This window comes from Atractosteus spatula, chromosome 1 (assembly GCF_055471065.1).
Source record: "Atractosteus spatula isolate fAtrSpa1 chromosome 1, fAtrSpa1.hap1, whole genome shotgun sequence".
NCBI classification, from domain to species: Eukaryota; Metazoa; Chordata; class Actinopteri; order Semionotiformes; family Lepisosteidae; genus Atractosteus; species Atractosteus spatula.
In genome coordinates this window covers 75,588,347-75,615,445 of record NC_142706.1, presented here as the reverse complement: position 1 = coordinate 75,615,445, position 27,099 = coordinate 75,588,347, and the positions used below count along the sequence as shown (strand labels likewise).

Genomic DNA, 27,099 nt, shown 5'->3' with positions numbered 1-27,099 from the left:
GTGATCTTGTCACTGGGTCCCTTCAGCGTTATCTGTTTGGGAGGTCAAGGGTTATTTTTCCAGACAAGACTGAATCAATCTAGATGTAAATGTGTATGAGGGAGTCTGGGCCAGCCTGCCTGTCTGTCTCTGTGCTCCTGCAGAATGCCTAGTCAGTGGCCAGGGTATTTTCTGGCAGAGAGTGATTTTTTTAAATGGAATACAGCGTTGTGCTGAGTGAGGCTCTTCAAAACCAGAAATGCTGATATTTAAAATATTGGAAAAGAATTATGGACTATGGAGCAATATTGACTTCCAACAATATGGGGGAACAAACCTATTTTGTTTTATTGAATTCAGGGTCAACAAACAGTAATATAGATGTGCCATCTCTATCGTACTCTGCCTACAAGAAGTAAAACTGCATTGAAAGTAAACTGCTTGGGTAGCACAACACTGTCATGGTAATTAAACTCTTAAAAACACAAACGACAACTAGTGCTACAGCTCTTATTAATATGATGACTAATAATTTATTGTCTGATTTCTCACACATTGGTTTTGCATTTGATCAGCTACTGTATGTGTTTTACACACACAGAGACCTACAAAGAACATAACATTTAAAATAAATATTACTTAGAAGACATCAACCCATACATAGTCCTTACACCTAACACTCCGACAGGAATCCTCATCTTATTGGAGCCTATACAATAGATTAACTCTCCCCACAATCACCTGAGCCCCTGTAATTACTAATTACTAATACTTATTGCACTTGCCCATAAACCACTACTCCTTTAGTGTGGGCTGCGTTATGAAGTAGTATGAGTGAGTGTGGAATAAAGGAATTCCTCATTTTGGCATTTTGTTGGTCTGCAAAATGAGGTATTAGATTTATGCAAGATCAAAACATCTAGTGCTGACGGAATTGAATGAAACGGATCTGCATACTTTTATTCCCATCATGCATTTTTCTCATTTCACTGTTCCCACAACTGAAGCACAGACTGCATGCCCCAAAGAGAACCCTCTCCTCCTGCTTGTCATATGTCCCAGTCCCAGTCCCAGTCCCTGCACTCCCTGGTGACCCATCTCCCTCTCTTACCTTTCCGAAGCAGCTACGCCCTGCATCAAGGCCATCAGCCCCAGCGAGGGCTGGACCACGGGGGGCGCCACTGTCATCGTCATCGGGGACAACTTCTTCGACGGGCTGCAGGTGGTCTTCGGCACCATGCTGGTGTGGAGCGAGGTGGGTGTGCGGTGCCCCGGGCAAAAGAGCCTGAATGACTTCTGTCTCTGGGCTGCGATGGAAACGACACTTGGGTGAGAGGGCAAACGTGTGGTAATGAGGCAACGGACTGGGAGATCCTGGGGACCAGTGGAACGTGCTGGGATGGAAATAAAGATCCCGGTCCCTGCCGCCTCACTGGAAGTCTCAACAGTGACACTCTCCACACTGTGCTCACTCACTCTGGGGTTCCCAGCACCCCCTGCAGCTGGGGGCTGACGACATGTTAAAGCTGGGGTGCCACACCTCTGGAGGGCCTAGTGTCTTCTGGGTAGTCAACTAAATAATTAAGGATTTTGTAGAACTGATTACTGAACAAATAGACTTCAGTAAAAGCACAGTTACCTCTCAAACACCTTCAGGACTGGGTAGCAGTGTTAACAATTGTGCTGTTAATGAAATAATTAGACCAGCTCTGTAACTGAGAGCTCAGGTGGAGCCAGAAGAACACAAAACACAGAAGACACCAGGACATGAGTCTGACACCCCTCTTTTAAAGGAAGCATCACGGGCTGCACCTACCTAGGTGGTGCTGTTCCTTCTGCTCTGTCTCTGCCGTCTCGTAAGCTGGGGAGCAAAGCTGGAATTTGTGCTGGTTCACCTCACTGCACCCCACCCATGACCCATGACCCATGACCCATGACCCATGACCCATGACCCATGACCCATGTCTGGGCAGATCAGCAGACAGCAGATTCTGGACAGTGTTATAAATCTCACCTCCAGACCAGCTTGCATGAGATCCCCATCCCTCAGTCTTTAAATCACCCAAGGAAAGGAACGGGACAATGAATTGTGCAAATCTCCACAGTCACTGAGAGGGCTTGTGTACTTGCCTTTGACTCCACTGTTGGGCTGTGCCTTGCCACTCACACTGTCCACTCACAGGGACAGAGCATCTCTACTGTGAATGTAAAAATCGCAGGCCCTTGGTCAGTGAATCTTGCTTTGCATTCTTCAGTTTATATTAGATTACCACTTGTTTGAGCCCATCAAGGCTCTCATACCATGCTCCTGAAGGGACAGGCAGAAGAGGGAACAACGGAGCCCGAAGAAAGAGAATGAAAACACCGATTGATTGATTGATTGATTCCTGACGTGTTCCGGGTGTGTTTTTTGTTTGTTCGTTTTGCAGCTCATCACACCCCACGCGATCCGAGTTCAGACTCCGCCGCGACACATCCCTGGCGTGGTGGAGGTCACGCTCTCCTACAAGTCCAAGCAGTTCTGCAAGGGAGCACCTGGGCGCTTCGTGTACACAGGTAACACAGCCGGGCTCCGGGGCGAAGCTTCTTAATCCCGTTCGGAGCGGTCCTGTCGACAAACAGCCTTCTGATCTGTCGCTGCTTAAAGCGCAGCTCCAGGATGCTCGCTGCTTATTGATTTCCGCGTCTGGTAGAACCGCGCCATTTTTCACGTTGCGGTGGTTTGTAGCTGATCGGTTCACTGGTTGGATTGCAAGAGGAAACAAACTTCAGAAATGAGTTTTTAAAAGCCTGGAGGAACCGGCATTGGTAGACTAGTAAAAAAAAAATAAAGGCCAATAAATGCTGGACCACACAAATGCATACCAAGGTCTGAATTTCAAATGAACATTTAATTCACAATTCTACCGTCAGCGCTAATCGAACCCAGTTTTTTAGGTTTTGTAGTTTTGTAGGTGCGTGTGGATTTTTTTAAAAATCCTTTGGAATTATTATGGTCCTAACGGAGTGTGTTTCCCAAACCTCTGTACAGTTTTTAAAAATATAACTCAGTAATATGAGGAAACCTCATGAAAAGGGTCTTGTACAGTAATTGGACAAAGGGAGGTGTGTAAAGGAACACCGGAATGAGGTCTAGCACTGCGCTGATTCAGAGCGATTCACCATATGGTTGCAATGAATAATTAATTTAATTTAACTGTATCAGACTGAGACTTCAAAGATATTTTTATGCATCCACGGCGATTGTGCAAGCAGCTCTTAAAAACCCCACAACTTATTCTTACAATCCTTGTCAGGCCAAATTTGCTCAAGATGGGTTACAAATTGATACCGTACGTATTCACAGATTCTTTAATTTTTTTAAATCCTTTTCAAACGGGAACTGGCGTTTCCGTCGAAAGCTTCTGTTCCAATGCAGTTGATGTTTCTATGCTCAAACATCAAAAACGCAACCTGAAACAACTGTAAACAGTAATCTCACAATTTAACTTCTAAATACTGTAAGTGGTAATTAGTTTCAAAGCTGCAGCGCACATACACAGTATATATACACAGTATATATTTAGTTTTCTATGCAGTTTTTGCTATCGTTTAGCGTCTTTCGCCAATGAAAGTGATCAGTTTGAGAATTCAGGTTTTGTTAAATGATATTCACTTTTTTTTAAAAAAAGGCTATATCGTTTGTTTTGCAACACATCACAAGAATACCTTGCAGCAGGTGAATACTTTTGTAAGGCACTTTAATAATAATAATAATAATAATAATAATAATAATAATTCCTTACACTTATATAGCGCTTTTCTGGACACTCCACTCAAAGCGCTTTACAGGTAATGGGGACTCCCCTCCACCACCACCAGTGTGCAGCCCCACCTGGATGATGCGGCGGCAGCCATAGTGCGCCAGAACGCTCACCACACACCAGCTCTCAGTGGGGAGGAGAACAGAGTAATGTAGCCAATTCACTTTATCTGCCTTCTTAAAAAAGACCTGGATGGAGATCCAGGTTGAATCCATCAGGCAAATTCGTATTGTGGAAATACTGTCCTAGCAATGATGAGTCCAAATCAGTGATTCAGAAAAAAACACCTACCTGTCACCTACCAGGCTAAAGGCTACATACTATGTAAAGCACAGGTTACTTACTTTTCTACTCACACCTCTGTATACAGTATATAGTTAAACAGCTCCTTGAATCTGCTGATAGCAGTTTCTGTTAAGTGAGTGTTTCAGGCCTGTGGCAGATGTTTGAGGGTGAACAGGTCTGCGATTTCCTCTCCCTGCAAGCGTTTCCTTCCAAGCAGGCAGATCCTCTGAAACTCGACCCCCGTGTGCAAACAGAACATGGCGCAGGCTTGGATCAGCACCTGCAGAGGCTGGGCCTGAGTCTGGGGCTGTGCCCGTTTGTGAGTCGGCAAGAACCGATGACCTTTGCCCTGGGGCGCCATTATTAAACGCACACACACTAAAATACCGCTTTTATTAATCGGGGCGATGGAAAAACGCTCAGACTGAAGCGTGGAGGCCAGTGGTTGAGTTGATCCAGTTTGTACAAACAGTTAAACGTGCTACAGTATGTGCAGGTCGGCCTGGAGCCTTGGATTTAGAACTTGCTATCTGTAGATAATCAGAGTCTTGCCAACCTCTTCCTACACACCACTGTGCAGGCCGTAGTATCGTCTTGGTAAATCAGTCTTTTCTTTGCCTGACTTTATTACTGAATAATATAGAGACCTTTGAAACCGCAGAAAGGTCAGGGGGAGGAGTGTTTAGCATGATAACAAAATGTCACTGTGTTCAACATAAAAGAAAAGATTTTGTTAAGGCTTTCTGTTAAACTGAAGATTTATCTCGCCATTTTTCTCTTAAAAAGCGTGGCTTTATTCAGACACATGTATATTCAGCACATCCATTATTTTCATCCCTGTAGGTCTGATTCTCTGGCTGCTATTGTGGAATGCGAACAGGCTCCTGTACATTTTTACATGTTCATGTTTTTGTTCTGTTTTAAAAATCAGATATTTGCACAAAGATCTTTTAAGCCTTGAACATACACCCAACCCTGTGCTTCAATGCAGAGGAAGACAAACATTTTAAACAGTCAAGAGTAGAAGCTTTTGTATTAGTGGCTGTAGTCAACAGAAATCGGTATGACACTTATTGTACAATCAGTCATATTTAACTTACAATTTATGGATATGCTCTGAGGTTTAAAGAACATTAAATTATTTGGGCCCTTTTGTCTAAATCTAAACAAACAAAATAATGAAATAGCCTTTTTTAAGAAAAATAATGAAATAGCTTTTTGACAGTTAACTCAGCACAAATTATTATTATTATTGCTATTATTAGCTTGTTCATTGCTAACCAGTGGCTCTGTTTCTGTTCAGCTGTCCTCCTTTGTTTCAGGACTGTCCTGTGTGACCCCTAAAATGTGAGCAAGCATGGACATTAATTTCTTCCAAGACCATTTCCCCTTTCCCAGAATCAAGGCCACAGCACACATGAAGACAATGCAGCAGATATTCATGCTGCAGTTCTTCACTGTACTTACTGCAGCGTGCAGCACGGCCCAGTGAAGCTACACACAGGGCTTTTACATGACTAAATATCCAGGCTTTGTATTATTCATCAGGAAAAAAAAGCATCGGATACAATCATGCTGTTTACATGAGGGACATTATAGGAGGCAATAGCATCACGCATTTAACTATCGTTGGTTCTCAGGACACCGTGTCGCAATCCAGGGTAGAGGAGATTAAAGCATTCAAATGAAACTCTTTAAATTTTTAACGCGCACCATTCTCCAGTGATAAGATCAAAAGAGGTGTAACAAGACACTGGAAAGCAGCTTGCATACTCTGTGTCTATTACTGACATTTTTGAACATAAGAATATAGAGAAAGGTTACGAATGACAGGCCATTCTGCCCATCTAGCCTGTTTGGTCATTAGAAGCTAATTGATCCAAGGATCTCATCCAGCTGTTTCTTGAAGGAAGGCAGGGTATCCTTAGCCATGCCTGTTTCACACTCCCACGGCTCTTTGTGTAAAGATGTGCATCCTGTTTAAAAGGCCCCCCCAAAGAACAGAATGAGAGATCTTGATTTTCTCTGCCAGCAGCGGTACCAGCCCAGGGAAGGTGACAGCGAGTGTGTGAAAGCCTGGCTCTGTCCCTGCCCTGCTCCGTCTGGCTCCTTCTCTTGCCCAGGTTGTTCCTCTTGCTGCTGCTGCTGCTGTTGAAATTTATGGACAAATTAATGAGAGGAGCCGGGAGGTATTGACTTTCCTGGGAAAACACAGCTCTTCGAAAATCAGTGGCAGAGTGCTGCAATAATTCAGCCGCCATTGATCCCTCAGCCTTGTTGCCACATTGATCTTCGTTTTACAAGCCTCAAGTCTGTCTGATAGCATCAGGGGCTGCAGACTGCTCTGCTCTTCACCACCATCATCATCATCATTATTGCCTATAGTAAGGAATGCTTTAGTTGGTTTGTATCATTACTTTAATATTGTACGGGTATGACTGGTGCTTCTTCACAGAGCTGTGGGCAGGCTGGAGCAGGCGCTCGCTGTGGGTCTGCTGTGATTTGATGTGCTGCTGCTCATCCTGCTCTTCTGATCCTTGGGCAGCGCGTGGTCTTTCACACGGAGTGCAGACACTGGCTGAAGCGGAAATTGAGCTTTGGGCAGTCTGACTTTGGCAATGCAACGAAGAGTCGAAATGACTGAAAAATTTGATTGGTGGACAAATCCAGAGCATGCAATCTGATTATCTTCCTTGCAACGCCTTTTTATTTTAGGGGAAGTGCCAGCACCGCCTCAGGGCACAGTCCAAATACTGTAAGAGCATGAGAAAAGATTAGGATGGGAAAAGGCCATATTTATTAGTAGTCACTGAATCAAGGATCTCATCCAGCCATTTCCTGAAGAAAGCCAGTGTATCGGTATGCAATACAGTGGTACAGTATTCCATGCTCCAAGCCATACTGTATGTTCTGTGTGGGTCCCTTATCATTGCTGTTTATCAATGGGCACAACACTGGTCAAATCTCAAATCCATGGGTGCTACCCGGCTTGAATGACTTGAGTTTGTTGCATCAGTGGCTTTTGGAGTTTGTTAGCGGTGATTCAGATGTTTGGGGAAAAGAACAGAATTCCAGTGAAGTGTCATGGTGGCAAATGACATGATTGCTAGGGAAGTTATTAAGGAGGAAAACAATGAGGGAGTAGCCAGCCTTGCAGAGTGCAGGCCAGCGTGAGTACGCCATGATTCTGTCAGACACTAAATTTATTACTCAGTCCTGGAATTAAAGACCATAACCTTAGGATTGCTCGTGTGTAGTAGATTGAATACTGAATCTTCAGATGAAGGAGCCAGTGGTGTCTTTTCTGCTTTAAGAGCGACATGTCCGATGGGACTATAGGCTCCAGATGTCTTGGAAACGGCTTGAAGTGACTGTGGTTGCAGATGTGCTGAACTTTAAAGACAGAATTACATGGGAGAGAGGGTGGAGTAAAGACCTGGAGAGGAGCTTAATATTTTGTTGATGCAACACAGAGCAGCTGTTTTCACAAAACAGGGGATGGGAATGAGCAGGAATGTTCTCGTAATCTGCACTTCACTAACACATATCTGATTCTGTAATTTAGCTAGTTAACACAAAACAGTCGGAGGACTGTGGCGAATCAGGCCCTTTAAAAGCTTAATAATAATTTCCAAAAAGATTAGCTGCAGCATAGAAAATAATGGCAGCAGTTACTGTAGGCATGAGAAGGCTCGGACTGTATCTTGTGAAAATGTGAATTGAAAGCATGGTCAAGCTAGGCTCACTGTAAATAAATTGACAGTTCGTGCTCCACACCACTCGGGATGGAAGTGGGGAAGGTTGTGTTCTTGCCTGAGAATGGTAGGCTCTTCTATCACAGCACATCAGGCAAACCGCCAAGGCAGCAGACCTCACGCTGTCGACGCCAGTGGTGCAGGCTCCTTCAATAAACTCTCTAGTTTGATGAGGTTCTTTGGAAATATAGTTGGCAATTTATTTATGAAGACTGACAGGATGACCTGTTTGTGACCTTTTTCATGCTCCTATATTACCTGAATTAAGGATGTTTGACTTGTGTTAAAGGTGGTCCAGTGGCGTGGCTGACTCACCGCTCTTGGGCCCCGGGTTTCATTGTGGGCAGTGGTGCCTTCTGTGTGGAGTCTGCATGTTCCCCAGGGCCATGTCATCTTTTACTTTTCTCCTCATTCCCAAACACATTGCTGTCTAGGTTCATTTGTGCTTTTGCGTGCCCCCCATGATGGACTGGCATCTTGTCCAAGCTGTAGTCCCTCCCAGGCTAGGCTCTGAGAACAGGTGGCTTTCTGATAACTTTGAAACTGGAAGCTCACAGTGTTTTCCTGAAATGCATTCCCATGACCAAAATCTGGGAAAAATCAAGGCTCTTTCCTGTCCCTCAATAAATAGATCCTGCTGTCTATGTGGGCCCTAATGCCCCAGTATAGTGACGGGGATACTATACTGTAAGAAGGCACCGTCCTTCTGATGAGACATAAAACTGAGGTCCCGACTCTCTGTGGTCATTAAACATCCCAGGGCGTTTCTCGAAAAGAGTAGGGGTGTAACCCTGGCGTCCTGGCCGAATTTCCCCCTGGCCTTTACCCATCTATGAACTGGCTTCATCACTCTGCTCTCCTCCCCACTGAGGGCTGGTGTGTGGTGAGTGTACTAGAGCACTATGGCATCATCCAGGTGGGGCTGCACACTGGTGGTGGTGGAGGGGATCCCCATGACCTGTAAAGCACTTTGAGTGGAGTGTCCAGAATAGCACTATATACTGTAAGTGTAAGGAATTATTATTATTGTTAGTATTTTTAATAAATAGCCATGTACCTCCATACTGTTGATCTGGATCACAGGGTTTTCAATCTCTACATTTCTCTTCACATACTGTATGTATATAAAATGTACTGTAGATCAGTTTGGTGTTTTACTTTATGTAAATGGAGAAAGTTACATAAATTATGTAGAGTATCTTGTAGTACTGTATGTCGTCTATCTTGAGGACATGCAAAAACATATTTTAATGATCTCATTTAATGTCACTGTAGCAGCTGTATCCTAAAGTAAATAGTTCCGATTGAAATAGTTTTTGGTGGGAGCAGTCACCGCAGACCCACACAGAGGGGTACACTGCCGTGCTTTCACGCCTGTTTAGAGTCAGATCGAATTGTGGGCAACCCTTGCTTTAGGCCATTGATTTTGATTTTGTCCCATATACTTACCAAAATGTACCTAAGCAATATGTAAGGAAGCCCTCAGTGAAATGTACATTCTCGTAGTTCCAGTGCCCTGTGATCTGGTAATGTGCTTACGTGCGGTACAGGACCCTGATAATGCTGCCAGGGTGAGGTAGGTACTTCAGCCAGCGATGTGAAAAGAAATGAGAATAATAACAGTAGATATTGTGCCTCGGTCGCCTTCCCTTTCTCAGCAGAGGCTTGGGATAATGGAATCCCCTGATTAGAGCCCTCATCAGCTGCGCTGGGATGTGTAATGCAGCCATTCATGTTATTTATCTCCCAGTTAATTGTATCTGTTGCATCTTGATTAAGCTGAGTGACAAATCTAGGACATGCGCTTCAAGTGATGACCCCACCACGGGAGTATTGTGTGCTGTGGCCCCAAGCGTCTTCGTTGAGCCTCTTACCTCACGACAGATGCCTTTATTAAAGCAGGCAGTGCCACTCTCTGCGTGCAGCAAGTTGCAAGAAACAGCTTTATCAAAGCACTCATCTCTTCAACACAGCCTGACAACTTTCCTGTCAAAGAGAATGGTAGTACGTCTGCCAGGAGGAGGACAGCATTTAAGAAAAGCCTTATTAGAGTCTGGTGCTTTAGCGCAGCACGATTTATATAAATACTGTGGAGTAGCTGATAGCAGGTGTTCCTCAGAATGCGTCATTTATATCAGCTTGGAGACTTTACAAAATATTTTTATAAATTAATGTTATCATTAAGTATCGCTTTGTTTGTATTTTGCATTCATTTTGTATTAAGTTCCAAAATATCTTTTCAAGAAGTAAAAGGGACTGTTCAGTGGCAGAGTTCAGAAGTGTAATGCATATTTTATCTCAGTATATTAGAAAGAAGCCCGTCTCATATAAGGGTTATACTGAAAGAGAACATCTGTTACTGCATAGTGAGATTGGTTGCTGAAGCTCATATCAGGCTTAATATTTGATCATATTTTTGGATTTTAAATTATTTATTTTTCATAAAATGATTTTCATTTTAATAGTGGGGATCTCAGTTTTCTTTATGAAGGTCCCCGACTCACATGTTGCTGACTGTAAACAGTACTAGATCCTCTATGCCGAGCATTCAGTGCAGTCAATAACTGTTCTTGAAGAACAGCTTGTACAGCGCATCAGTAAGGAGATTGTGTCTCTCGGCATAATGAATTTAAAAACGAATCAGCAAAGAAACTCAAACACTTAAATCTCTTCATTAATACCAATGATAAAAATGATAGTCTTTGAGGTATTTGGTGGATAGCAGTGCTTTCTCTCTGCGTCAGTGCAGAAGGGGTAAAAGCAGGTCATTGGGGCTCACGTATTCTGTATTCCTAATGTCATAACACGGCGCTGCAAGACAGTGTGTTAATGACATGGGGCTGCATCTGAGCAAGGCGGTGATCGGCCTCCGTTCACAATTCCTCATCTGCCCTTCTGGGTCCCACTTGAAAAGAGACGGCGCACTTTGTCTCGGCCAGCTCTAGCCGTCAGTCACAGTTTAAAGTTCATGAAATTTCTATGAGCATTGATTTTCGGAGTGAGGTGGGTGCCAGGGCCGGATGATTGATGGGGCTCCTGGCTTTGAAATTTTTAATTTTCTGCGTGTCCGCGTGCGGGCGGGCGCGTGCACGCGTGCGCGCCAGGGGTGGATCGATGCGGCGCGCTCGCCTCTGCTGCGTGGGGGGCTGTGGGAGAGGGCTCGTGGCTGCGTGTGGACACACAGGCGTTTGTCAGCCAGGGGACGTCAGCGCGCTCCGGCCGCAAGGGAGCGCGCACTGTAAGGTGCTGTTCCACGCGGGAGAAAAAGAGATCAGAGAAACCCCGGTAGAGCTCACACCCAAGAAACATCGTGTTTCTTTTTTTAAAAATTATTTTTCATTTGTCGCGGACGGAGTACTGTACCTGTCACCAACTGAAGCAGTCAGATATATTCTTTATTTCAAATATGCACGAAAAAAAATACTCAAGACGAAGGTGGCTGGGTGTTTGAGAATTAGACTAAACATGAAAACGATGAGGGGGTAAAGCACCTCCTGGCAGGGGGCAGGGGGCAGGGGGCAGGGGTAATTGCCCGTGTGCGCTGTGTGAAATCTTCTGTGGGGATTTCCGATGGCACCTGAAACACAGGGCGGTCTTCTTTGCTTGAGGGTGTGGCTCAGCGTGGCTGGAGGTGGGCAGCAGGATGTCTGCTGTAGAGGACACTGAGATTCCCAGGTGGTGGGTGATGAACATCCACTTCTTTATAAAGTGATACACTGACGAGCTGCATTTAAAGTCAACATTTTGGTTCCCTAGGACTCCATACCAACTGCCTGAAGTGACAGGTGTGCTAAGTGTGTGTTAACATACATGTAAATATACAGTGCCTTCCTGGAATTTCTGAAGCCTGGTGTCCAGGCTATGATTAGGACCATCTATTTTCTAATCACTTTATGCAATACAGGGTATCCCAGCAAGGCAGGATACACCCTGGACAGTACGCCAGTGCGTTGCTGGGCACACACAGACATGCACACTCTCACACCCCTTTCCCAGGAAGCCAGTTAACCTGCCCGGGTTTCTTTGAAGACAGTGTCAGAGCACTTGGGGGAAACCCAGGCAAATGTGTGGAGAACATACAGACTCCACACAGATAGTGCCCCAGGTCCCTGGTGTTGTGGGGCAGAGATGCTAACTGCTGTGTCACCGGGCCAGCCTGCAATTAAGTCATAGGGGGACAAAAATGATGCAGAGAAGCCATCTGAAGGTTGTCAAAAAGGCTGAGCTACTTCTCCTTTTCTAGGTTGAAGCCCTTGATACCCCTGTCCATCCCAATCTGCAGAGCACGGTGCCTGCATGCTCCCCTGCTCCCCTGCTGCAGGGAGAGAGGGGGCCGGAGCCCTGATTACCCCCTGTGACAGAGCCCTGGTGTTGTAAGGGGGTGTGCTGCCGTGTGCTTGCTTGTTCATACTGTACATTCGGTGTGCTGGATCCTGTCGGTTTGACTGTATGTTTCCAAGGTCACGCTGGGTGCTGGAGTCGGAGCAGCACCCGTGAGGGTCCTCGTCTTGTCTCCTTGTGCGAAAGGCGCGATCTTCTTTTGAGGCGCTGTAGTACAGCTCATCCAACATCCCAGACACTCTGTCACAAAAGCGTTCTCCCTTTGCGTGGCAAGGAAACAGCTGAAGAAGGTACTGTAGCTAACATCGTGTTTTTAAAAATGAACTGATGCAGTGCAACTGCAGGACCTTCACCAGCCTTTAAGAATGACAGGTCTGCAGATCGGACCACTTGTGAGTGTTGGAATAGGTTTATTATTTAGTTGTTTTAATGCTTTAGAGATGGCTTTTCTATCTTTCATCACGCGGCCTTTCTGCTCCAGATGACCTGCGAGTCTGATCTAGCAGACGCAGAGCTCTCTCATTGCTGCCGAGTTTTTCCCAGCTCTCTGTGGTTATGTCTGGTGTGTCAATAGAAATCGCATTTGCCAGCATCCTGGCCCCCCGTCTTGCTTTTCCAGGCTCATGGTATTCCATTTGTAACCGTAGACTCGAGTAGACTATGTAATCACCTCGGTAGCAGAGCACGAAAAAAAAAGACTCACACGCTCCCTCTCACACACAGTTTCAAGTGAACTACATTATCTTTCCCCGTCTAATCACACGTTCAGCAGAATGCGAAGATGGCCGAAAATCAATACAAATTACGATGGAGAAAGTGGCGCTGATGGCTGGAATTGGAGCATATGTTTACACTAAATCAGGCAATCTATCTTCATATCAGCCGTGTAATGCATCGGAGGTCAGAGTTCAGTTGCGCGTTCCCATTCTCCAATTACCTGGGCTCTTTAGAAAGAGGGACTGTATTGATTGGGTACATGATTGGGATCCTGGCAGCCAATCAGGAGCAGAAGTCAGAGTTCGCCCGCGTTTTAATAAGGAAAAGTAATGGGTTTAATTTAAGGTGCTGCAATCGAGGGGGGAGGCTCGACGCACACCCCGTTGCGAGCTTTATTAAAATGGAAGCGCCGGCTCCCCAAGATCCGCGCTCTTGTCTTTTTCCTCTGCCGCCTGAAAATTACTCGGCTCGGAAGTTCCTCGGCTCCTCTCAGCAATCAGAGCCCCCGCCTGGAGAAGCGGCAGGGAGTGAGCGCCAGCGCCTCCCTTTCCAGGCGAGCCCGGCTCTTGATGAGCTCCCTCCTCGCTCTCCTGTGTGCAATAACATCATGCGCTGGGGTAGGAGTGGAAAACAGAGCGAAAACGGAATTGACCCATACACAAAAAAAATCAGCCTAGGTCTAAATGTAGGCACCGTTCGGCACATGGTGATGACATGCTTTGCGTCTGGAGTACTGTATTTGATTCATTCACCCTTCAGAAACCGCTCCTGCTCTTCCAGCAGAGCGCGGCTTGATATGAGAATTAAAAGTTTCAGTGCACGTTTTTCCCGTCTTGGCAAGACAGCAGAGGCCAAATAACTGACGCAAACCCGGCCTTTTCTAATTTAGGATGGTCTCGTCTTTTCTTCTTTGTTTTTCATTAATAGCTACACACCCGCACGGCTCTCCTCCAAAGCCGTATCGTCAGTGGGAAAAAATAAGAGGGAGAAACCCCCCCGGCATTTATAGAGTAGTGATATATAATGAACAGAAAAGTAGAAGAAACGCAACGAGACCCCAGCCGAGCCACTGAGCAGAGCTCGCTGTCCGAGCTTGCTTGAGCATGGTCATTGACACCCGAGCCGCTTCTCCGACAGGCAGCCGAGAGGCCGCGACAAGGCGCTCACAGAGCAGCCGGGCTCGAAGCCCTTTTCTTCTCCTCTGTACAAACGAGCTTAAACAAATTTGATTTAGCGGCTCGCAGGCCCATTTCGGGAAAGAAAACAAATATTGTTATAGCAGTAATAACATCTATTTGCCGTCGCGACACGCAAGCGCCTGCTTTCAAAAGGCAGATTCGCCGGTGCGCCCTTATTCTTATTCATGAAACCGCCAGTTATGCATATTAGCGTAAACTAGCTATTCTACTCCCGGTATTTGGAGTGTCAATCATCCTTATAAAATACAAGAGCCGCGTGTGACAAAAGCAGAGTGGGCAAGCAGGCTGACAAATTGTCCCCAAAGTCAAATTTGACAGCCTTTTATGATTAATGGGCTTGATTATGGAGAAATTTCTTTAACTCGTTTCTGTTTTTTTGCATAAAGGAATGGAAATTGTAGGCGGGCTATTCTGCAGTACATTCAGGAGAATGGAAATAAAGGAGGTGGTAAGAAAATGGAATCAAATTAGTCTGAAACAATTTCTGAAAGTGATACTGTTGGGCAGTCTTAAAATAGCTCACTAAAGGTCTAGCTGCGCGCTTAATGAGAGAGAGAGAGCGGTAGCGCAGCGAGTCACGGACAGACCCGAGCCCGACTTCAGCCTTAACCCCGCCACACCTGCAGGGGTCCGGGAAATGGGCACGAACTCCTCCCGGGAAGATGAGGAGGATGACACTTCACTCTGCTGCCGACGCCCCCCCAGGGCTGTTTCAAACTGAAATACAGAACTTGAAACTGCAGATGCTTAAACCCCTCACCTGTCTCTCCGTAGGAAGGGACTGAATCAATGAGAGAAAAGACTGATGGCAGGCCGAGATGTTGAATTTGCCTATTTAAAAACACGAGTCTTTCAGATCTGATTTCTGCAGCCCGCTTTCTATAGAAAAGCATCGGCACTGTACTGTACATTTCTGGTGAGAAGCAGTGCATTATACAGCGCTATTTGACGGACTTCCCTGTGACAATTAGGCCCTCTCTTGTGTGACAGGATTGTTTATAAGCACCTCAGCATCATGCAGCTCCTACAGTAGTTAAACACCCAATCCTGTTTTTTCTTTAAAAAGGGTGAATATTTGCAGTATCGCTCTGTGTATAATTTCCATCTTACTGTATACTCTATACAGTATCTACATTTTTGGTGCAGTATCTGATAGAACTTAATCTGGTATCACTTGTGGTCTGTTAGAAAACAAATGTATTTCAAGCGAGCTAGAGTGATTGTACATGCTGATTTAGCATCTGGAATGATATCTAAATAGCTAAGCACTGAAGAATTCGCTACCTTGGGCATTTTAATGTTGTTTGCAGTGCGACTACTAGAGAGACTCCTGTGTTTGCAGATAAATGTGGCCAAAAGTTACTGGCTGGAAGACTAAAAGTTTCCTAGCGAGGATATTACATTTCCAACCACAGCGGTCTGAATGGGAACTGCGGCGGAGGACTGTGGAGCTATCAGACGGCCCTTTTCGGATCGTGATGGTCCTGCTTTATCACACTGTGCTGTGGGAGCAGACGCATTCGGGCTGAGACGAGTGCTGCCATGATAATCGTGTTCTTATTAGGAAGAATCGGACACATGAAAGCCTTTGATCTAAAGTGCAATTAAGAACGTAAGGAAGGTCACAAGCGTAAGCGGGCCCTTCGGTTTCCCTATTGACCTTGTCTGGCTGCTGCCAGTTCAGTGACCTGAGGATCTCATCAAACCATTTCCTGAAGGAAGCCTTAGTGTGAGCTTCACGGTCTTGTTCCATGCTCCCACAGCCCTCTGCGTAAAGAGGTGCCTCCTGGTCTCTGTTCCCAGCCGTCTTCTAGTTTGTGTTTCTAGCTCAGACAGATCAGACAGAGAGGTGATGTTCCATTGCTCCACCAGCTGAAGAGCGGACTTGAGGGAGGCCAGGTGGTACAAGCCCAGAGAGAAACTGAGCCGGGACAGCGGGGTTAATACCCACATGTTTACGAGCAGCCATGCGATATTTAATAACCGGGCAGTCAGGATGCCAGTTTAACATCTCATCTGAGGGGCAGAAACTCCAACAGCGAGGTGTCTTCAGTCACCATCCTGGGGCACTGGTTGAGAAATTCGGGTTGCTTCCTTCTTGCATTGCTGTGCTGTATTTTTGTATCGCTGCCAATTTAAAAAAGGTTTTACACACTTTCTTCATGACCCCCTGCTTTCTTCCTGTAAAGTAAAGCAGCAATATTAATTTGCCATAAATCTGTGTTCAAATATCGATCCGTGATGGAGTCCACATGTTTGTAGGGAAGAAACGGCACCCCTTCTTTCCTGCTATATCTTCAGAGTCTCTGTCTACACTTCCTCTAGCTTTCTTTTCCTGACATCTTCCTCCTGTTGTGGCGTCTCCATTCCATTGGCGGGTCTCAGGTGATCACTTGTGGTTGAGAACTGGACCCCAGAGTCTAATACATACCCTTCATGCGGCGGATCCAACTTCTGAACTTCATTTGTAGCTCATTTCCTCAGGTTCATAGTGCTGAGGGAAAACAGCTTTATTCCTTTTGACTTTTCCAGCCCTGAATGAGCCCACCATAGACTACGGTTTCCAGAGGTTACAGAAAGTCATCCCCAGGCATCCCGGAGATCCTGAGAGGCTACCCAAGGTAAGTGTTTGAAGGTCCCGGGGGTTAGAGATGTGTCGTACAGTTTTTTGTGAAGTCACAGAAGCAGGACCAAAGCAGCATTTTAAAACAAAAGACGATAGAAATATCCCAGACCACTTTACCGCTAAAGCTAAACAGCTTCTGGGAATCCTGATCTAAACCCCAGAGGGCTGTATGAAATACCTGCTACAGGCATTGAAGAAAATGTTTAAAATAAAAATACGCTGTTTTGAAAATCATTGCTGAAATTTTGTTTCGCATTGAAGTAAAAGAATCTACCTTGTTTCCCTATTTTGTATCTAACACAGTGCACAACCATAAAACTAAGAAAAAAGCTTCCTAGAATGTAATTATCTGTCACACCTTATAGTATTAGAAAACACTCAAATATCCTCATTTTTCTTTTTTCAGTTATGAGTTGCCTTTAGCTCTCTGTCACAGATTTGTGCACTCCTTGAGGTTCATTCTTTAGGTGAGAATCAAAGATCCTTCACAGGCGTCGTTCAGTCGGGTCACACTTGAAGAAATGAGACATGTGACCAAACAGGCCTTGCGTCGGGACTCACTACCTGTATTGGCATTGATCTCGGGAATCTGATACGGTTCACAAAAACATCTCATTTGCTTTATTAACAGTTTGCGAAAGGGCCTGTTTTCCAACGCGTCATAATATAAAGGGCTGTGAAGAGGTCCCAGTAGTTTAAAGTTGTTTTCATCTTCTTTGATTCATCTTCTTTTTTATTCTTCTGACAGAGAATTAGATTGCTCTTGTTCTGATTTTATTAGACACCAATAAAGACAACAATAGAAAAGCACAGAAACGCTACACATCAGAAATGCAGGCATAAAGGCGCACCTGGGCTTCCTGGCCAACACATTCTCCCACGACTTGTCCATGGAGCCCTGCTGCCTAGTTAGTATGAAAAGATTATTTTTCCCCAAAACCCACACTGGCTAAGTGAGTGTAATTCCTTTGGGCAGAGAACTGCTGTAGAGGGGATACTATCAGATGGGGACTGACAGTTTAAAACAGCTGCCAAATTGAACCCATTTATCAAATTCTGACATCTAAGATCCATCCTCCAAAAAACAGTTTATTTGTAAATTGATACTAATAGTGAACATACATTGTCTGGTTGCTTTGATGTTCCGTCTTGTGGTGGACGAGCACATTCTGATGTGCTTTTATATGTCTGTGAATATTCAAAAGAGAACTCAAAAGGCATTTTTTTTTACATTATTAAAAGGACATGCTTGCACATCAGAAAAGAAGAGTCTGTCTTGATACATGTATGCTTTTGTGCTAGGGAACTTCATTTTGTTCTCGACATACAGTCCCATCCAAGTGAAGAAACAGCTGTCCGTACTTTGTAGCCATACTGTTGTGACCCAGTTTCTTGATCAAAGAGAAATCAGTGCATACATATAGAATGTATGCATAAAAGGAAAGGAAGATTATGTATTGCACAAGGTAAACATACTGTATATATCATACTGTACATCTATGATATTAAATAATTATCAACTTTAGGACAGTTCAGTCCTTCAGCTATCTAGAAAGAATTGTAACATTTTTTAAAGTAAATGTAAAGGCTACATTATTTTCTCATCAGCTAAAAGGTTGTTTTCCCTTTAACTGATGCGGAGACCTTGAATTTATACGATAGCTATGCTGATAATTATTGGCTCCTACTCCTTTCGATTTCAGGAAATTTGTAAACTTGAGGAAATGCTTTTTTGCAGTTAGTCTTTAGATTATATTCCAGGCAAGTGAAACGTCGGTACATCCCTTGATATTATAGTCCAGTAGCTCTTTTACTATTGCTTTCTAAAAAAGCAATTATTTTATTTCTAGAATAATGTGTGTTGTATCTGGAAAAACTCATACCACACATGTGGCCACACGATGTACACATGCACAGTACATTCACTCACATCTCTCGCTGATACACCCGCATAGCCTACCTTGGAGGAAGCTGACCTTTGAGATGGAGATGACTTCCATCCTGTGCCCAATCACTCCACAGACTCACACACCACCAGCAGAGAGCGTCTAGACAGATGCCAGTTTGCCCTGAGTTGACAGGGGTGTTGTCACCCTGCCAGCTGTTCTGCAGAGAACTGGGGTAAATCCCAGTGAAACAGAGTGAACATGGGCCTGCTTTATCTGAAGAGTTCGAACCCATGTCTTTCACAGCTGCGAGACAGGAAGACACAATTCCTTGTACCAATTCAGCATTCTAGACCATTTCATTGCCTAGATGCACTACTTTTTTATCAAACCTGCTTTAGGTTCGTCTGCAGTTTTAATTGAGCAGAGTCTTTTTTGCGAAGTCACTGGAGGACATCACGATGTCAACCACAAAGGCAAACAGGCGTCTCATTGAATTACCTCGGTCACAGAAGTACAAAACTCCAATTCATTTTTATTTTACAAGTCTGTTAAATCACTAGTTCGTATGAATTTCTAATCCCAAATGACATACTGGTAAATATTAATGGAATACTTCCTCTCCTGATTCATGTTACCACAAAGCAAGTGCATCCAGCACTGCCACTGAGTAATCTGTTGAGTGAGGTCACAGTGCCATTTTCAACCCATGAGCCCTTGCAGTAAGATGGAGAGGAGCAGAAAGAGCAGTGAAAGACCTTGCTAACACAGAAACCCGAAAGTGTGTAGCAGGCTACACTTAACAGCTTCTGCTTTCTTAGTGGTTTTCCAGAAAGAAATGATTTGGAAAAAGAAGTAATAGTGGACAAAGAAATGGAAACACCCACGAGCTGATGGGCGTGGAAAACACTGTCTCGGGTGTCGCTCCACAAAAACCAGTAGTCCATTCCCTGCGCTCTTTCAGGCACTCAAGCGGTTTGTGCACCGCAACCCGACTGTGGTATCTCGCTCTGTGAAGTGTTCGGCAGACCGTTGCTAATGAAAATGGCATCTTGCTCTCCTGGTTGAAATTTGCAGTTGGTTGATCTGCAGTTGCTCACCTGTCATTGCTTGCACGTGGAGCTGAGGCAGGGATGTCGTCATCCCGGAAGGTGCACTTCTGCCCACTGTTGTCCTTTTACTGATGATGCCATTCCCACACTGACAGCATCTTAGACACTTGCTTGTGAAACAGTCAAGTCAGCTAGTTGAGCTGTCTTGGCCACTAAAGCTGCTGACAAACTCGCCCCAACAATCATCCCTCTTTCACTGTCACTGAGGTCTTTGTAGACCGTAATTGTAGATAACCAGACCTGCCCAACATTTTCCACATGACCCTAAGCATGCTGGGATGTTATTTGCTTACATGAACCCCACCAGTGTGAAAGTCCTCGGTTACATGGTACGTCGTGTCCCTCATTTACTCAGGTGTTTCCATTTTTTGTGTACTATATGGATTTTCTAATATCACACTGTATAAACCCGTCTGTCTGTCATTGATTTTTTTAAATGGGTAGATATCCTGCCACCCAGACATTTTCATGTAAAAGCTGCATTGTGCCTCTGTACAATAACCCTTGAATTGAGGACTTTTTTAGAAGAAATGTTCTGTGCTACAGGTAGCTGTCATATTTGTTTATTCAGCAATAAGAGTAATGGTTAAGGCTTTGAGCTCATAAGGGGGAGGTCGTACAGTAGGTTCAGATCCTAGGTGGAACACTGTGGTTACGACAGAACAGACACAGTGAAGCCAAGCACATCACTAATTAAATTTTCAGCGGCATACAGTAAATGTGTACATGTGAAAGTCTGGCTTTCATTCCAGACTTGTGCCAGAGCTACAGCACAGACTTTCACATACATCAGTATTTATTGATGTTTTTCCTTTATTTATCTTATTGTCTCATTCTACAGAAGTGGAAAACAAGATAAATGTGTTTCCGTTCCCATTCAAGAAAGTGATGAGATTGTTGGAGTTAGGAAGAGAAAGACGTGCTGTTCTACTGCAGTTCTTGAAACATAGGGGCTTCTGTGGGAAAGAATGCAAATCAAACACTTAATTGTTTAATAATGTAGCCGAAGAATCAACATCAGAAACGACTCCAAATACTTCATGCCACCCATGCGCTGTTATCTGGGAATAAAGTTGGAATAATCAGCCCTGTAATAAAGACTCCTTAGCAATGGTGAAATTCTCATTCACTTTATTTTGGAGTAGCAGCAGTTGCTTATGTTGTCACATACAGATTTGAGGTGGTGCGCTTCTCCAGATGAGAGCAAACCTTGTTAGTGTGAGTTTATGCCAGCGGACCCTGAGACCCACGCGATGAACATTCATTAAACACGACTTGTCTTCAGACAGAAGGCTGTGACAGTGGAGATCGTTCAGGCTGTGGAAACGTAACCTGGGATTTACACAACGCTTTCTCTCCTCCGTGCCTGGGAGAAGAATTTCGTGTTTTGGAGGCTGATTGTGTTCAGGGGGCCCAGGCGCAGAGCGATTTATCATTGTTAAGGGACCTGTCGGAGGGTTCGTTTGTGGAGGTCAGCTGATCCTGTCCCTCCAGCGCTGGAGCCAAGCGGCTTGTCCACGAGCTCGTCCAGTAATTGAGGCGCTGAAAAACGAGGGCAGAGCAGAAAGCCAAGCTGGCGACTGACTGTGTGGGCAGCACTCACTGCCTGGCGCTGGCGGTCATCTCTGGCCCGTTACTGAGGTCTGGACCCCTCCTCTCAGCGATCGGAAAAGGAAGAAAAACTGTTCGATTCCATTATGTGCACTAAAAGAAATGGATTCTTTCCACCTGCTTCCCATGGGTACTTTGCAACATAATGTTACCCGTGATTTTGATCTCTAAGACTGCCTTCACATCCTCTAGATTGGACCGTTTTTGAGATCAGAAATACAGTGAGTTTGAAAGTCTCTGCTGTGGCCAGAATCAGTCACCGTGCATGTGCAGTATTTATACAGAGAAAAAAAAAAGGGTTTTGCTCTTCTGCGTTGCTGCGGAGAGTGACTCCATACATGAAAGCTGTGATGGGCTTATTTATGGGTAGGCTTAATGAAGGAAAACCCAAAAAAAAGGCAGAGGGAGCTCGGGGTATGTGTGTAGAGGTGGGACTCATTAATCATGATCACTGTATGTAGGGTGAGTTGGAAGGTAATCCATTTTCAATAATAAGTGCAGTACAGGGTCGCAGTGTTGTAGAGTCATAATTGATCATGTACATTGTATTATAATAATTAAAAAAGCTTTCTAAAAAAAATATGGAGTACAATCACCATAGCAATTATAATATTTCCATGTTGATAAGGATGGCATATTTGTACATTTCTTCAAAGAAGGACTTTTGAAAGTTCCTTTGCTAGACACAAGGTTCTGTCAGGCAGTGTGTGTGCTTTACCTCTGCTGCTCTTGAGAATTTTACTTCCAGCTCAGTGGTTTTTCTCCCAGCTTACTATTGTGGGATAGTTCATGTCAGTAGAGCATAGTGGTCAGAGCTCCGGACTTCCAATGAGGGGACTGTGGGCTCCTGTCCCAGTCCGGGCTCCGCTGTTGGTAGTGAGCAGATTTCCTTAGAAAGCTCTCGTAAAATCCCCAGTTCTAGTAATGGGTACGAATGTGTCAGCCTAGTAGTAATGTATCTTAATGTGTTTATGCAGTTGTCTTTTTTTAGAACATTCCTTTGTAATACCTTTGAGTAAAAAAAAAAAACTAGTTAAAAAGGTTAGTATTTCCATCTTGTCACGAGTGTTTATTTAGTGAATATAATAGTGGCTATTATAATTACAGTAAGTCACATAACACAGTTCTGAAGGAAATGTTTTCTCTGCCACCTTATTTAAACAGGTATGCAGGGATCTTGTGCACGACTGTAAAGATAATAATAATCAATCCGATGTAAGAGTCATGGCTGCACGGTATTGATTTTCAGTCTGGGGCCGCAATGGAGTAGTTAATAATGACTTCTGCGAAATGCTTACAAAAAAGCATAGGTGATGGGTTCATTTGGATCACAAGAAAGCACTATAAACTCTTGATAGGAAAAGCTCCAAATCCGCTCAACAATACATCAAAATGTATGTTATCTTCTGTTCTAAAGAGTCAAATATCGTAATATTTCAAATGTTTGTGTAGTTACCGTAACGTGTAGTATATACAAAAGTTTAAAGTATTTATTTCATGTAATTAAAGGACAACAGACTGAAAGAAAGATTATTTGAAATTAAATGACATTAATTAAATGTGGTTTATTACAGTTTCACGTGGTAATCACATTGCTGAAACAGGATTTCCTACATGGTTACAAATAGACAGTTTACTGTACTTTAACATTAAAATTGACAGTGAAGGTGTAGTAATGCAGGATAAATCAAAATAATGCTCAGTCATTATTTTGCATTGTATTTGTTCTCCTGCTGCACGGTTCATTTATAACAACATAACAGCCCAGTCACTGTATTGTAATTACTGTGTACTTATGATTGTATTTAAGACTGAAATACTTTGCAAATCATGCTTCAGGAAATCTGTTATTTACGGCTCTGTTTACAAAATAATATAATTTAAATATGTAACAAAAAACTACTATCAATTTTTTCCAAATACATTACACAATCCAGGAGCCATCATTTATCATCAAGTCATTATTTATTTTATCATTCTAAATACAATTGGAAATGCTTCTTGAAGCGCCACGATTCTCCTGGCCATAAGTACTGTACTTCACACTTGCAAGCATAATGTCACAGATGTACAGGAGTGTTATGCAAGTGTTAAAGGAAGTCTTTTCAAAGATACCTACTGGAAACCCGTTACAACATCAGCAGAATAAAGATGTTGATGTCTGTGCAACGTAAAATGTCAGTACCACCAATTTTTACTCTTAAAGTATCTATCACAAGCACAGGCCCTTGAAGTGATAGAGAGCACGATGTGCCTAATGGCATTCCGAGTTGTTGATCTTTCCTGTTGCTGCAGTATCGTTGTTTGTACTGTAAGTTAATAAGTTAGCCTGGCTTCTGATGGAGGGAGAGTGTCTTCTTTTTGATCACTGCTTTAAATTGGTCGGGGGAGCAACATGTGAATTGTGGCAGTTCTGACTCCAAAAAATTCTTTTAACCACAAATACGCATGCCTGCTTGTTCAAATAAATCGACTGTTTTGAAATCCATTTGTTTAATTTGTTTTAAAGAATCTTTGAAATATTTCATCCGGAGTTGTTCATTTCCTGTGTTTCTGCCGTTGCTCTGTCTGTGTGCTCTGAACAGCAGGTGGTCTTTGAAAGAACTGATGAATGTCAGATTGTTGCTTCTTTTTAATTATCCACCGAATTTCACTGTATATCTGCAAGTCAGTAAAAGAGCAGGATTTGAAACAAGAGTGATCTCATGCAACACTTTCACATTTTATTTTTGCTTCTGCATGGACATTGTTGTTTAACTCCTTCCAGTAATTTGTTGGTGATTGTAGCTGATCAGTACCTGAGATTCATAGTGGGAGTCCTTGAGCCTCTCATACCAGATCTGCAGAGCTATATTAACACAAAGAGCTCTTCGTGGTCAAGGTCCTTAAAAATCTTCAGGAGTTTCTCATCCCTTATGTTCCAGTATGCTCGCTGCGATCTGCAACCTCTGGCTCTCTAGTTTGCCCAATAAGATGCAAGACTTGTGCTGTTATACACCATTATCCAACATTGTGTTAGACATCGGGCAGACTGAAACTCTCAGCTCTTGAAAGGTGTTGGATATATTTTCTTATGTGGGGGTTGTATACAGTAGCTTTAACTCTGTGCAGCACTGTGGTTTGTTCTGGTACAAAGAAAGATACAGGTATACAGGAATTCTGATTTCATAATGAGGAACGGTGGACTGGAGGACTGGAGGACTGGAGGACTGGAGGACTGGAGGACTGGAGGACTGGAGGACTAGAGGACTAGAGGACTAGAGGACTAGAGGACTAGAGGACTGGAGGACTAGAGGACTAGAGGACTAGAGGACTAGAGGACTAGAGGACTAGAGGACTAGAGGAGGGGAGGACTCGAGGACTCGAGGACTCGAGGACTCGAGGACGGGAGGAGGGGAGGACTAGAGGAGGGGAGGACTGAAAGGTCTGAGGATAGGAGGACTGGAGGACCGCAGGGCTGGAGGGTGGAGGTGCTGCAGGCCCAGGGCTGTGAGGAAGAGGAAGAGGGAGGAGTGAGAAGGGCAGGAGGGGATAGAGAGAAGCTGCACCTATTGTGTGAAATTGCTTTCTCTCTCGCTGTAGTGGACCCTCAGCTGTGCGTTAACCCTGGTGTTCTCATAATTGACCCCTTTAAGCTGAAATTATTGACATTTTAACCCATCTCTGTAAGTCTGCATTATACTAAAATATAGTAGTACAGTAGAACATTTTTTTACAGATGCTCTGTTATTATTTATTTTACAGTTTGTCTTCCAGGTAAAGTCATAATGGGCGCATTGATGTTTCAGATAACTGCCTGCAAATCTTCAATATGTGATGTTCTTGTTCAATTGATTTATTGTCATACAGAATATTGCTCTGTGGTTTGTATGCTCTCTCCGGAGATCCCTATGAAATAATCCCAGTGGCCATAGTAACAAGTATCTTTTTTCCATAAGTAGGCTTCTTTTTGTAATTATTTATTGAGAAAGGGCTCATTACCTTTTAACATACCACGAGAGAAGCCCCAGTCTTTAACTTGAAAATTGCTCTCTTGCAATTTGTACTCCAATATTTGAAAGAGAACGTAATGTTATTTTTCCAAGAGCACATAGCAAAGTGTTTCTCAATACGTTGGCGTTTGTTTATTTTAATCACACTCTAGAGGTTACATGGACAGGAACTGACAGGAGCAATATTTCAGGCACTTTAACTGCAGAATGTTAAATGCTGAATAGGATGAGGTTTATAGTTCATATGTTTTGAATTCAGAGGCATGTCATCAAGACCAGGGTGGCACAGTGGTGTCGTGGATACCATTGCTACCACACAGCGCTGGGACCCTGGGTTCAGTTCTGGTGCTGTCTGCGTGGAGTTTGTATGTTCTCCCTGTGTTGACGGGTGCTTTGGTTTCCTCTCATAGTCCACAAATATACTGGTAGGTTAACTGGCTTCTGGGAAGTGAGTGTGTCTGTGTCTGTGTGTGCCCTGTAGTGGGCTGGCGTCCTGCCCAGGGTGTACCTTGCCTAGCACCTGTTGCTTGCTGGGATAGGCTCCAGCTCCCCCACGATGCTGAATTGGATGAAAGGTTAGAAGATGGATGGATGGATGCAAGATCATCCCCATTCAGAAAAGTTCTTGGAATCGGTGCAGCTCGGTGCACAAAGCTTGTTACAGTAGTGCCGCCACCCCCTTTCAGACATCCACAGAAATCCCAGGATCTGGTCTAGGGTGTAGTGCTGTGTGATTCTGAGCCCCTGATTGACCACAATCAAGTCCCAGCAGGGGCAGAGCAGAGCTGCACCCCTCACAAATCATCCAGGCTATGATCTTTCACGTTTCTTGAACATAATAACATTGCAGAATCGCTGTAATGTTTGATGAAGGACTCCTTTAGATGTTATGACATTTGCTGCCATTTCAACATAAAGCAGCCTGTTAAGCAAATTGAACAGTGCACGCATTGCTCAGCTTCTTGTAGCTCAACCACCTTAATTAACAGTCAGCTCCAGCTCAAGCAATGCCGCTCACTTGCTCAGATATAAGTAATCAGACCTGCTCTTATAAATAGATTAAACTGCAATACATGAACTTATTATTAAGATAACTTACATGCAATACTTGACCTTATTATTAAACGAGGAAATGAATGGGCAAACACTGACTTTCAGCTGTGAGTGAGGGTGGTGTGGTTGTTACATACTGGTTTCGATGTGGTAGAGCCTTGTGTTTATCTATTTCTTTTTCTCAGTTAAGCCACTGTTCCCTGTGAAATTGTTCAGTGGTGCCTGCCAGTTCCTGGCTTAAAAAGGTGTGATTTTTTTTTATTTCCTAAATAAATTCCTAAAGGTTCACGGAACTCCAGCAGCTGAAAAGGATAAGCACAATTTAATAAAACTACCAGAGCTGGCAAACAAGCAAACAAATAGGCTCAGCTTAATCCCTGCTTAGCCCTGCTGTTCTAATATAGTCTACTGTAAGACAGAGCATTGCAGGTTAATTCCACTGTCTTCCCCCCTGCAGAGGGCTCTGATAAGAGATTATAATGATAACTGGGAGTCACTATATTACAGTATTGATTGCATTTGCTTTCAGTGATGTTAAAGCATAACGCTCTGATTGCTCGCACTTAACCTGACAGGAATCCAATAGTCTGTCCCTTGGTGTGCTGGGCCCGAGGATGGAACATCAGCCCTGGTCCCTCTTCCGAAGGAGCTGCATCCCTGCAAACAGCCACCCAGACACCAGGCTTAGGAATGTTTAATCATCCAGGTTTCTGGATTGCTCTTTCCAGAGCTGCTGTTTT

At 44.0% G+C, this 27,099-nt stretch overlaps 1 protein-coding gene across 1 annotated transcript in view; it reads left to right on the top strand.

Moving 5' to 3' along the window:
• Positions 1–27,099, top strand: part of LOC148842021 (transcription factor COE3-like) — a 134,704-nt gene that overhangs the window by 94,150 nt on the left and 13,455 nt on the right. Inside the window, exons 8-10 of the mRNA XM_088921351.1 lie at positions 1,104–1,234; positions 2,409–2,535; positions 16,612–16,700. Coding sequence (XP_088777477.1) covers positions 1,104–1,234; positions 2,409–2,535; positions 16,612–16,700 — 347 coding nt within the window. The remainder of the gene's footprint in view (positions 1–1,103; positions 1,235–2,408; positions 2,536–16,611; positions 16,701–27,099) is intronic.